Genomic DNA, 13,640 nt, shown 5'->3' with positions numbered 1-13,640 from the left:
AGACCAGTCTCTACATTTTACATTAGAACTTGTAAGTGAATGCATTCACTCTATGTTATGTTCTTTCAGAGGGAAGTCGTAAAGAGCTAGTGATTGGTGCCCTGCCAACTTTAAAGAGGTTGACAATGTATAGCTACGTATTACAGTGGCGTAGCCAGAAAAAAATGTTGGGGGGGCCAATTATTTGATGAATTGAAGAGAACGACAAAATGTTTGATTTAAGACATCACCACCTGATGTGCAGTGGCGCATCCTGGTGGGTTAATCAAGGGAAGCAATAAAGCTGGCGGGGGGTTAGAGTGTGCCGAAGGCACGCGTATTCTAGGGGGGTCCGGGGGCATGCTCCCCCGGAAAATTTTTGCAAAATTACACTTAAATAATGGATTATAACGCTTTCTGGAAACACTTTCAGGGTAATATTTGTATGAAACTTATTAGCAGATAAACAGCTATTAACTTATTAAAGGTAGCTCTTATCTACACACAAACGGGCAAAAACTGCGGCTAAAATTAGAGAACACAAAAAGCTCAGCTACACAAAAACCCTACAGAGTAAGCGATTCTGAAATTGCTTCCACAGATTAGTTAAAAGAAGCGTAAATCGCGTAAACTTTGCGCGATTTACGATTTGCAAAATTTATTGGTGTCTTTTTGTGTGTCTAAAACAAGTCCTGGGGGGTGTTAATAGCCAGATGTCTTGGAAAACAATATAAATTTATACAAATTATATTATATTTTCAACAAAGGGTTCAACTTCGGAATCCAAACTTTGAAAATTTGGGGGGGGCCATGGCCCCGTTCGCCCCCCCCCCCTGGCTACGCCTATGATAAGTTCTACAACTGGGGATAATGTCGTTGTTAAGGTTGAAACTATTGCTATATGCTTGCTTATTGCTTAAGTGTCTGTTTAATTTCCTTCTACATTATTTATATTAGCAACAAATGAAGAAAATGTGGATGATTTCTATTCAATTTTGTGGAAAGAACAATGCAAATTGCAAAAAACCCAAAAGTGTGGAGAACGTTACCATCCAGAAATTATAAGGTGATAGTTTCTATGGTTAAGGCACCGTACCAAGCCTAACATGGTTTACACAGGATGCCCTGTTCTATTCAACATTTGCTAACCTGAAATTTCAGCATGCTAAATTTGATCGACGTTTTTCACAAATTCCGAAAACTGTACAATTCCCATCTGATACATCTTAAAAAGTATGGCTTACAATTGAGAAAAAAGAATTTCAGTGCTTGTCGACTGATCCAACCTTTCCCCGTTCCCCATCGTTACGTCTCTGATTGTTATTATGCATTACACTCGCATGACTGTGTTGCCTTGTGGTTGAACTTTCTGTTGCGTTTTAGATTTTGCCTTAGCATTGCTTGCAAAAGCAAGGCAGCATATGAAGAATTAAGGGAAAGTCGATTTTTACGCTTGCCAAGCTCAAGGACGCTGCATGATTACAGGTAATGCATACAAGATATAATTTTGTTTTATTGCTGCAACAGTTAAATCACGTCTGTTTTTATTAATCATCGCAGTTAAATAGAACGTCTTGTAAGTTAATTTAGTGTCCAACAACTTCGAAGTATTGCAATAAGTTAGCAACATTTCATAGGTTTAGTCACCCAATACCAACCTGGTTAATTTGTTTTAACATGACAGGAGTGTCTACAAAACCACCCCAGGTCTTTCAAAGGAAGTGTTAACAGAAATTGCGGAGAGAGGTCTCAAGATGAAAGAGCACGAGCGTTTTTTAGCATTATCCATTGATGAGATGAAAGGTTATAAAATAATTTTTGACTAGTAATATGTGAACATAGAAAATGACTACTCATAACAAATTTAAATTAATTTACGCTTTTAACAAGAAATATACTTTTAAAAACACTGAATATCTTGATAACTAGAGCCAATATCGCTACCCGATGCCATTTTTGGAATCAGCACCCCCAAATTACCATGAGATCACTCTAACATCGTAGGCATCAGAGAATTTTTTATTTTTGCGCATTGTAACATGACAGGCTGAACGAATGGCTTAAGTGAAGTATATCATAATTTTTGTGTTTACTTTTCAGTGAAGGAGAACCTGGCATATAGTGTCTCCCAGGATAGAATTGTAGGTTTTGTGGCCATCGGAGAACATCGAACACAGCACTCTGACACTCCTCAAGCTGCCACACATTGCCTTCAATTTTATGTGCGTTCAATTTTAAGTGGCTTCTCCCGTCCACTTATGTTTCTGACAACGAAAGCGATATCAGCACATGAACAGACAAGTGCAGTTTGGGAAGCAATAGCTGTATTGCAGCCAGAATGTGGCTTCACAGTTATATGTGTGATAGCTGACGGAATGAGCGTCAACAGAAAACTGTTCCAACAAATGAACAACTTGAATTTAGAAGTTCCATATAAATGTCGCAACATATATAATCCAGAATATTGCATTTTTTTTATTTCTGATCCTCCACACTTGCTGAAAACTACGCGAAACAACATCGCATCCAGCAGGCTTGGTGGCCCCAGGTTATTGCAGTATGGCAGCAAGCAAATATTGTGGGAGCATTTCGTAAAAGTTCCACATCTCTATGAAAGCACCGAGCTGCGTTGCTGCAAGCTGACCAGCGCCCATTTTAACTTGCAAAGTTACTCAAAAATGAGAGTTTGCTACGCATTCAAGTTTTATCCGGAACAGTCAGCCAGTTGATGCAAAAACGAGGTGGTCCTGAAATGGAGCGAAGTGCCTGGTTCGCCGGCATGATGAACCAGTGGTTCGATGTAATAAACACCAGGGTGGCATATGGATGCAATAAAAGGTTGGCGCCATATCGTACAACTGACGATCCACGTCTAACTTGGCTATCTTCAACCTTTGTAGCTGAACTGAACCAGTGGAAGCAAAGCATTGTAGGAGACACTGCTGCTGTACGAGAAAAGAAATTCCTATCTTACCAAACGTTCGAAGGATTGGTTATGTCATCAAAAGCCATGGCCGAGTTGATTAAGTTTTTGCTCGAAAATAGCCCTCCTGGCACTTATGTGCTGTCACGGCGAATCAACCAAGATCCCCTAGAGGCATATTTTGGTATGATGAGGAGAGCTGGCGGAAGCAACGAAGCTCCTGATGTAAATGCATATGAACACTATCAAAGTGCAATTTACAGTGCTAAACAGATTAAGCAAAGCAAAGGCAGCAATGTCAATCATGTTGTTGAATGGCAAAAAGGTCCAGTTTCACACGAGCCTTTGCGTAGAGCGAAGAAGAAGGTGTTGGGCACTTCTCAAGTTCTCACTAATGTGTAATTTTTGTCTCTGGTATGCGTAAATTGTTGTATCATGTGCAGTAGAGTGGTTCAAACAAATACAAGTTTCTAGGAATCTTCCTCCACAAGGCTTAAAATGTGCCATTTCCCCATAGAAGTGCCCTTGCAAAACATTAGACTGATTGGAGGTCGTTTGAAGTCTGGTCTACATACATAAAACTAGGCTCACTGGTTTGAAAATGCCAACGTTCCATGAAAAAAACCGTAGTCTAAAGCAATGGGAAGGCGTAGCACTACAACATAAAGTACTTTCATTTACATTTTATTGTAAAACAACGAGCAATATTCCGTACATTAGTGTCTTTACTGTAACGCTTTACGCAGACTGATGTTGTTTTTCTGAACATCACCAATGACTTTGAGCTTTAAAATCTTCGTTTTTTGATTGGTACGAATTTTAAAATATAGCTTATCAGAACTGTTTTCCATTGCACTGTTATAAAAAGCCAAACTTCTTCTAGCCCTGTTGGTTGTTTATAGCTGGATAAGATAAACTTTGATAACCATATAGCCTACAGTCAGTCGTTTTGTATCGTATTTCGTAGACCTTTGCTACCCTATACTAATTTAATATTGCTGTTAGCAAGAGCCTATGTATTTACCCTGCTTATTGACCTGTAACATCCTGATTAACCTACTTCAAAATTTTACACAATAATCTGAAAAGACAAGCGGTAACGAAAATAAACTTTTAAACCACCTAACAAATAATACTATGGTCGGAACAGTCCAATTGCTTCGTGGTATTCGCCGTCACTTTAGCCTTGCTTTGGTGCATTCTTAGCACGCCGTACACCCGTACGGTCGCAGTCTGTAGCCTTCCATGTGCATTGTGCAAGCAGTGAACCATGAAACGTACGACGTAGAGAAACGAGAGAGATAAAAAAGAAACACTAAGAGAAGAGTGAGTTTCCACTCATTGTGTTAAGCTATTGTGTTGTGTTAGCCTATATCTCGTTGCATAGACAAGATAGTTTGCAATGTTTAAAAAATGTTTGTTTTATGTCGATCTGATTAAATGATGCGTAATTGTTTTCCTTGAATTTCTAATTTTCCAGATTGTATTGCATGAAAGGTGCGATGCAGGTACATTGCACCAAAGCTGTAGCTCAGGCCTGGACTTTGGAAAAATATACTGCAAGATGGATTTGAAATCCGTGAGTTGTCGAAAAAAATTGCGATCAGTACCAAACAAACTTTGTTTCGTTTGTTATTGTTCAATCAACAAAGGGTTTATTAACTGGTAAACACTAATACCACGTGCTAATTTCCTGTTTTCGTAACCATTATGATGTGGGCTAAGTGTGAGTTAGGCTACATCACTTGAAATTTGCCATTTGTATTCTTTATTAAAGCATAAGTGGCTTCGTTACATTTCAAAAATCAAGCAAATAAGATATGAAGTTCAGAAACGTTGCCCAACATCACACCCACATGGATCACTACCTAGGTTTATTTTTGCTTTGATACTGAAAGTATAAATGGTGTCTGAACGAACAATGTTATTTAATTTCTTCATCTGGTAATTGTCCATGCACAGTAGGGTGGCTCGTTTTTGAACTTTTTTTTTAAATTCTCTCGGGGTAGTGGGAAAATGGTTCCAATGAGTGAGAAAACGCTCATGACAAAATTTGAGATTTGTAAAAAATTGTCTTCACCCTCCTCATGGGGCCCAAAAATCAAAAAATGGGGTCAAAAACACAATTTTTTTTTAAATATTTTTAGTTTGGGTAGATACAATATTGTTTAGATATATCTAATTAACCTAAGAAAACAAAATGGCGTCATTTGAACTATTCCTGAAGCATTCCTTTGCTGAGTGGCAAGTGCGAATATGATTCACGTTTCAATATCCTTAGATGTGATCCAACTTGGCCGATGGACATTAGGCTACAAGTTGACGGACAATAATTCATTGAATCTGAAACAGTTTTAAAACCTCTGCTTCAAATATTTTTTTAAATGTGTATTCATAAAGACTAACGTTGCTTTAAAGTTCGAACTATGTTTAGTTAGTGAAAGCCTCAAACCAGTTTATCAACTGTAGGTGATGAACTGTTTTATTTTGGTCAACGACGCAGGAGTACAAAATAATTGACACGGCGAGAAGAACACAATAAACATAGCCAGGTCAGAGACTTTAAAGAACCGGCCTGCCACGCCCCGTGGAGGCGGGGAGCGGCGTGATTATGGGGTGGCGATGCACCCGGAAGGGAAATCCACCAGCTTAGGTCGCGGGGGCCAGGCTGGGGAGTCTAGGTACCTGTGGAAGGAAAGTGTGGATCGAGATTTTTGTGCGACTCGTCCGCAAAAGTTAGAATGGCGGAACGGGCCAGGGAGACGGGATTTGCTTTCTGCAAACGCAAAAAGGTCAGCTCACGACGGGCCGGGCGACAGAAGTTTTATAAAGCCAGGCAGCGCCCACGTCTCCATCACGTGACCGTAACACAGGTACGTTTGACTCCTATACCCGGTCTGCCCGTAGGCAGAGCGGATAAACTTTGGGGTCTCCCACGAGGAAGAGAAGCTTAGCTACAAGGACGATTTGAATACTCGTGGGAGACGAAAATTATTTAAAATCTGGAGCAAAGGCTCAATTAATTGGTGTAAAAAAAAAGATGGTAAGTGGGAATATATTGTATGCTTTACCTACCGAAAAAGTGTTGACGTTGAACCAACGAGCACGGATGTGCACTGGCCAGACGTTGAGGCAGGTTCGCCCAGATGGGTCGGGGGGACTAGCGATCGAAGCGTAGATATGACTAGGCTACGTTACCAGGAAAAATATATAATAGTGGGATGAAACTTTGGAGGTTGCATCGAGTTGATCGGGAAATCATGATTATCGATGAGTTAAAAGCAACGCGAGGTTGATCCGAGCGGGAAAAAGCAGCATATCGGGAGAAGGTAGTGTGTGATAATCTAAAATATTGAAATATGAAAATACAGATCCAGTGTTGTTAATGATATTACGTCATTGATGATGATATGAGTCCATTCACGATATGCAATATATACTTAATTCATATATTGCTATTTTATTTTATTGATGATGATTGTATTCTTCATTGAGCTGCAGCATGCTGATGAAACGACAATTGTTTACAGGTAAATTGATAATGAAACAATGGATTTAACATACTATGACGTCACACAATTACTGGCGGGTTTTGAGGTTTGCTGTCTTGCGCGCTCGGATGCTTACTGCAGAGCTTCTGCTGTTGGGGAATTGAGCTTCTGATCGCTGGAATCGTCTTTTCTATGACGTAGCCCCTCCACGAGTGAGCCCGGCGTTCCAAGCTTTCCAGACACGGAGGGAACCTTCGATTGAGAGGGAGGCCACTTTTCTAGCCACCTCTGCTACCCCACGAGCAGGAACACCCAAGGCCGCCAAAGCCCGAGAGCTCAACGGAGCATAGCTCCCGAGGGAGCCTACGACGAACGGAAGTGACAGGACGTCCCTGCAAGGGCGCTTCCTGTCTTCCAATATGTTTACACATAACTCGCCGTACTTGTCGTGTTTCCTGTCGGCGGCTTTTCGAAGGGAATCCGCGCCGTAATCGAACGGGCAAGTGACGTCACATACAACCGTGACACCGTCAGGGCGTTGCAGGACAATGTCAGGGCGCAGATCAGCACCGCCCGCTTCCACGTGTTGTGGAACCGTACTATCTATGGTAAGCAAGGGTTGCCATTCGGCAGGTACATGCTTCACGATCTCCCACAATACCGAATTGTGTCGTTCCGTGACAACAGGCATCACGGTAAGGCAGTGATTCAATATATGAGGGAGAGTCTCTTCCGCTTTCCCACACGCGCGACATATGGCAGGTTTATATGGGTGGCCATGGCTTGGTTTTGATTTCAAGGGAAGTAGGTTTAGGCGGGCTTTATAAGCAAATGCACGGTTCGCGTGATCCAGGAGCTCCGGTCGCCGAGTCCAAGAATTCGAAAATCCGGACAGACGGACAAAAAGTGGACAAAAAGTGGGCACTGACCGTCTTGCCTTGGTCAGGTTTGGATTCCCACTGCCTCCTCCACCACAAGTCATTGTGTTGGTGGAGGGTCGGAACCACTTTTTTTCTTAAGGGAGGGGTGATTTTGGAGCTCCTCGCGGTCAACTCGAGACCGCCATCCGGGCGTGCGGACCAACGTACATTTAGACGACGGGTAGCCGCCGGGACGCGGCCCCACAAGCTTTCGCCTGTTGGGCACGGTCGAGAACGGGCACCTTCAGGTGGGGGGTCCTTATTCAAGTAACTGGCTAGCTGGCACGGGGTAGGATCTGGAGTGCCGAACCTCAGACTGGCACAACGCCTAAGCTGCCCGAAAGCGATGGCAGAGACACGGTCGTCAGGAGACGTCAGCATCTTGAAGGCCTGGGCTATCAAAAGCGTGTCGCTTTCGCGACACAGATTCAACACACCAAAGCCCCCCAATGCAGGCTTACAGTAAAAGAAAGCGCTGCACGCCCACCTGGGAAGACGCCACGCCACCTTCAAACACTGCAATACCAGTCGATCGAGCTTCAGAAGCTCATACTGTCTGAAGCGCCGCACTCGCAGATGGTATGACGCGGACGGAAGAATGATAGAATTAAGTGCCAGAAGTTTCTGGCTTGGAGTAAGGAAAGATTTCATTAAAGAGGAAATGTGTTTCTCCAAGGTGGAGATGAAAGGTTGGGTAAGGGACGCATCCGAGGCGTAACCGGTTCGAGCGCCAAGATATTTGTACGTTTCGCCTTTGGGGATGACTCGGATTTCCTCCATGGCTAGGGAGAAAGGTTGCGGGTCGACCCGCAGACGAGACGCCGACGCCTTCCTATAGGATAAGGTGCCACACTTGCGTGGGTTGAACCGTAGCCCGGACCAGGAAGAGAAGGGATCAGTAGTAGATAAGAGGGAGATCATCTGCTCGCGATCGGAAGAAACGAGACAGATGTCGTCCGCATATGCCATACAACGTACTTTGACGTCTTCTTTAGCAGGAAGGTTGTAGCCGCAATCCGTTTTGTCACGGACGCCCCTGAGGAGCACCTCGATGACCAAATTGAATAGCAGCCCAGACAACGGGCAGCCCTGACGGACTCCCCGCCCCACAGGGATACGGTCGGTTTCACCATTGCCACAGCGGACGGTGCAGGTGTTGGCGACGTATATGTAGGAGATGCACTCAATAAGGTCTGTGGGGGCGTCGAAATGACGCAGGACCTCGGCTATGCATTCGTGCCGGACACTGCCAAAGGCGTTTCGAATGTCCAGAAACGCAACCGACATTAGATCCAACAAGCAATATACTTGATGAAAGTTGATCAAATGCTGCGATGTCATAAAAAGTTGTTGAGTCGTCACAAAAGCATGGATAGTAACTAGCCTGTACGTCACAATGATGTAACACTGGTCTTTGACATCAATAATATACGTGAAAGGAAAAGAGTGAAGTTCAGATTTACTCTCTTGAGTTAACAAAATGGGTTCTTGGAATGCACATGATCAGACGAAAAAGCTTCTTGAAAAACTTCATCCCACAAGCAACTTCACATACTTGTAGATGCTTTGAACTATTAATGCAAATTTTGTTACTTAGGCTATACAATTGACTGAGTTTCGCTTTTAGAAACATGATCATCGATTACTTATTTTGACAGGTCGTTAATATCTACGTTATGAATTTTATCACTGAGATTGATCGAATTGTTGTGGTCTGTACATTATTCCATACGCTAGATGCCGCCAAGTATTGTGCAGAACACTTACTTCTCAGCAACACAGCAAGTCCAATTGTAGACAACTTAGGATTTGGAAAAAAACAAAAACATATTTTTAGTTTAAACATTAACGACAATCTATGTTTTTTTTATTCAGAAATTGGAATGACATTGGACAAGAAGATTTAGAACAGTGGTTCCCAACCTGGGGTTTGCGGACCCCATGGGGGTCCGTGAGAAAGCATTTGGGGGTCCGTGATTACCTTGATAAAAAGAAAAGCGATCTTTTTACTTTCATTTCTCTCTTTAAATGCAAGAAATTGGTTGGTAAAAATTTGGCTTTTGTGCGTTATGTTCATAGTGAAAGAATGAAAGAAGAGTTTTTGTTTTGTGAGCCTCTTTTGAAAACTACCAAGGCAAGTGATATATTTGGAAAGATGAGAGAATTTTTTGTCAAACAAAATTTTGATTGGAAAAAGACACTTTGTTTTATATGCGCGGATGGAGCACCAGCTTTGCTCGGGAACAAATCCGGATTTGCAGCTCTAGTAACAAACGAAGTTCCTCGCGTGGTTGTTACCCATTGCTTCTTGCACAGGTACGCCTTAGCAGCAAAAACTTTACCAGCAAGTCTCAAAGAAATTCTGACGAATTGCATGAAAGTTAATTTCATCAAAAACAGAGCTGTAAACCACTGTACTTTTCAATGCGCTCTGTCAAGAAGTAGGGTCAGATTACGAAGTACTTTTGTATCATTCTGAGGTACGTTGGTTATCTAGAGGAGAAGTTTTAAAACGACTGCAGCAGCTAAAAAATGAGCTATCAACCATGGACTTCTAAATAGTAGCATCTGGACTGGAAACGCAGTGGGCAACAGTAGGCCAAACAGTGGGCCAACAGGGTAAGGTACTTGGCTGTTGGCCCACTGTTGGCCAACTGTTGTACCAACTGTCTGGCCTACTGTTGCCTACTGTTGCCCACTGCGTTTCCAGTCCAGATTCTACTACTTAGAAGTCCATGTATCAACTCTTTTGAAAGCAAAAAGAAGTCCCCTCTCAAAATCGTGGCATTCAAGGACCAGGTGCAACAATAATTGATGCAGCTGAAAAACTGAAAGCGTTTTTAGCCGAGTTGATGGTTTGGAAACGCAGATTGGAAGCAGGTAATTACGCTAACTTTCCAATGTTAGAAGATCTTATCTTGATGGATGAAACCGAAAAAGGATGTACTCTTTTGATTTCTATGAGAGAACAATTTTGTGCACACTTCGAAACCCTGCAAATCTCATTTCAACGTTATTTTAATTTAGATTACCTGCCGAACGAAGTTGAAACATGGATTCAAAATCCTTTTCTTTTTGACTTAAACAACATTAGCGATGACGATCTCAGTAAAGACTAAAGATGACCTAATTGATTTGAGATCAAAAGAGTTATTACGCATTGAATTTCATTCAAAAACTGTGGAAGAATTTTGGTGCTGACAACTGCAAACCTACTCATTCTTTTACTTTTTGCTTTTGTTGAAACAGAAACTTATAAACAGAAACTTTTGTAGCTTTCCACACAACAAACTGCCATGGGAGAGGAGAAGATAAGAGGAAAGTTACCACAGCGAACTCGCAGCATCAGGCTAAAACAGGTCGTTAATATCTACATTGTAAAGTAAATAAACTGTTCTTTGCCAAAGAAGACAACATGAAATCCCTAGTACTACTTGTATCAGCTCCCCAGACAGCAAATCAACCGTTTGTCTGCAGATGTTGAATCAATGTAAAAAGCGGTTTATTTTTTGTCTGAAAACATTTTTCAACAATCCAAAGACTAACTGACGTTAACTTACGTTTAAAAAACGTCCTGGAGACCAACCTATATCAGTGACATTAAACCGTGGTTCATATCTATTGGTATCGTCCAGCCGAGCGATCGCAATCTCTTCTATGTCAGAAACTATTTGGTCTTTATTTTTAAGGGGACACAGCATTTGGAATTCAGCTGTGAAGGAACTGGATGGTTGTTGTTGGAATTTTCAAGGAAATAATTGAATAACCTTAAAATTAATGATAAACGTTGAAAAAAAAAAAACAATACAAAAGGTGTATCAAGAAAAATTCATTTTATTTAAAACAAATCAACAGTTTTTTTTTTCTAAATCTAAACTTTCATATCATTTGGCAAGGCTATCACTCACAACAGTAGCCTAATTCAATAAAAATTTATAATTTATGTTGTGGAACCGCAGTTTTTGTCCAATAGAACTCTAAATTATAGATTTTTATTGAAATACTGCAGTGAGTAATAGCCTAGCCAAATGATATGAAAGTTTAGACTTTAGAAAATAAACTATTGATTTGTTTTCTTGGTGATTGCTTCTATATTGGTAGATCGCTCATTTGAGAAAGTGTCTTAGTACTAGATCGCTTTTTCCAGTTAGTTTACCCCCTTTTGATTCCATTTTATTTACTAATATTTCAATCCGATGTTCCAACGATTTCTATAAGACAACAAAAGTCAAATGCTTTGGACTTTTATGTCGATCTTGCTTGATTGAATTTTTATATTTGGACTGAAAAAGCTTCTGATAGGTTATTTCTGGCAGTTTCGCATACTTGTAGAGGCTGTGCACCAATGACGCAAGGCCGGTTACTAGAGTTAAAAGAGTGATGTTTCCGCTTGTTGAGGTATTGTTGTCGGTGAATTACGTCACCATCTAAGTGCCGCTACTTCTATAAAAATTTCATGTAACATGATTTCAAACAGTTTTTTGATTTCAAAGTAAATGTTCAATTGAATCATTTGATTCAGTTTTAGACATTAGATGGTTTTGTTAAACTTCCACATAGCACAGGAAATATTTAGCATTTAAATGACCTCAATTAATTAAACAAGGAAGCTTCCATCTAAGTCAATGTTTACAACTCATATTATGTCATTATGCTTAATGAAGCAATTAACTTTGCAGCATGGAGTTAAATTGCCAGTCTGAATTTAAACAAAACCAAATATAAATTGTAGAGAGGTAGTTGGAGAGCGACATTTAAGGCTCCAATTTTCCACCAACTTGTGCCGAGACAACAATTTAACATTGAATTGGTTGAATTTATCATTGATTGAGCGTTGAATCAACGTAAAACACGATTGATTTATTGTCTGGGTACAAAACTGTTGACCAACTCCACCGTACTTAAACACCAAATCAACGTTAGCATACACAACGCTGTGATTCACTCACTTCTGCGTACACAATGGTTTCTGCTTTACGGGCACGGACATTTATTGGCTCTCGCGGTGTCCCAAGATCCGTGCAACCTTGCACAACCATATTCTTACAGACAAAGAAAACTATCAGCATGAAAAGTAAATGCATCATCCAGAAACACAGTTTCTTATGTCTCTGTAATCGTAAATACTGTATATGTAATTTTTATAAAATATGAAAAGAAACGAAGGCAATTATAACTCAATTAGCATTTGTAGATTATCCAATGATTACATTTTGTTCAAATTCATTGCAGTTGAGTCGGTCTATTTTTCTGTGGTCGATCAAAGTTGTCAACAAGTTCTTTGAACTCTGGCTGCATGTTGGACGTAGAAACCCTCAGTAAAGACTGCACGTAAACATCAGTGAGATTGGATCGCAGCTTTGTCTTGTTAATGTTCATGGTCGAAAATGTTTGCTCGCAAATATATGTAGACTCGAACAGAACAAATAGTTTCATGGCCATCTTTCTCAAGTTGGCAAACTTGGACTCATTCAGTGACGCATAAAATTTGTCAATGCCTGTAGATAGGAATATCTCTTTCAGGGTAGAGTCACATTGCAAATTAATAAATTCCAAATGCAGAGCATCCGGCACATTTTCCAAGTCGGTTGTAAAGGGTGATGACAAGATATCAAACTCAGCAGAAAGTTTCTGGAAGTCCGCAAAACGACGACCAAATTCATTGTCTAGTGCAGATAGCATATTGGCGTACTTCTCAATTGTCATTATCTGGGGTGCCATAGTTTCGAGTGTTGGAAAGTGTGTTGTGATGTTCTGATTGAGCTGGCGATAAAACAATTTTAGCTTCACCCTGAATGCCTTCATTGTTGAGTAAATTTCGTGAACAAAAATGCCCTTTCCTTGGCTTGAGACTGAAGGAGATTCTTAGAAGAGATAAAGAAAAAGGATGGAAGGGGCCGTTTATGACGGAACATAATATGCTTGTCACTTGACTAAAAGCCGAAAACAAAAAGTCAAAGAACACAAAGAACTAAAGAATAACTAACAGTCACCATTATTTGACGTAATAAGCAAGTAGTGGGGGATTGTGGCAGAGTGTGGCCGCGGGCCACATTATCATGTAAAGACCGGAAACTGCCTGTGGGCCGCTCAAAATCCCCTCGCGGGCCGTATTTTGCCCGTCCCTGGACTAGACCCATTGAAAAATTTCAAAAGATGTGTATAGGTTGCCTGAAATAAGCAAAATGCCTGGTGGTAAGTGATGCTTCTTAATGCCCTCGCACTTCTCAAAATTATGCCAATATCGAAAAGTTAATTTTCACTTGAGAGCTATCAGTAAGGCATTAGATCAAAGTGTTTTTAGTTAAAATAATGGGTTCAACCGTC

The 13,640-nt window shown here is 40.9% G+C and overlaps 1 protein-coding gene across 1 annotated transcript; it reads right to left on the bottom strand.

Annotated features, from left to right (window-relative positions):
- Nucleotides 1–12,536: 12,536 nt before the first annotated feature.
- On the bottom strand, nucleotides 12,537–13,034 carry LOC145785920 (EPM2A-interacting protein 1-like). Its single transcript, XM_082597614.1, has one exon. The coding sequence runs from the start codon at nucleotides 13,032–13,034 to the stop codon at nucleotides 12,537–12,539; it is 498 nt and encodes a 165-aa protein (XP_082453740.1).
- Nucleotides 13,035–13,640: the final 606 nt, after the last annotated feature.

Source organism: Aplidium turbinatum, chromosome 16, assembly GCF_918807975.1.
Source record: "Aplidium turbinatum chromosome 16, kaAplTurb1.1, whole genome shotgun sequence".
Classification (NCBI taxonomy): domain Eukaryota; kingdom Metazoa; phylum Chordata; class Ascidiacea; order Aplousobranchia; family Polyclinidae; genus Aplidium; species Aplidium turbinatum.
Note: the sequence above shows the minus strand (reverse complement) of the source record. Positions and strands in the feature narration are given on the sequence as shown.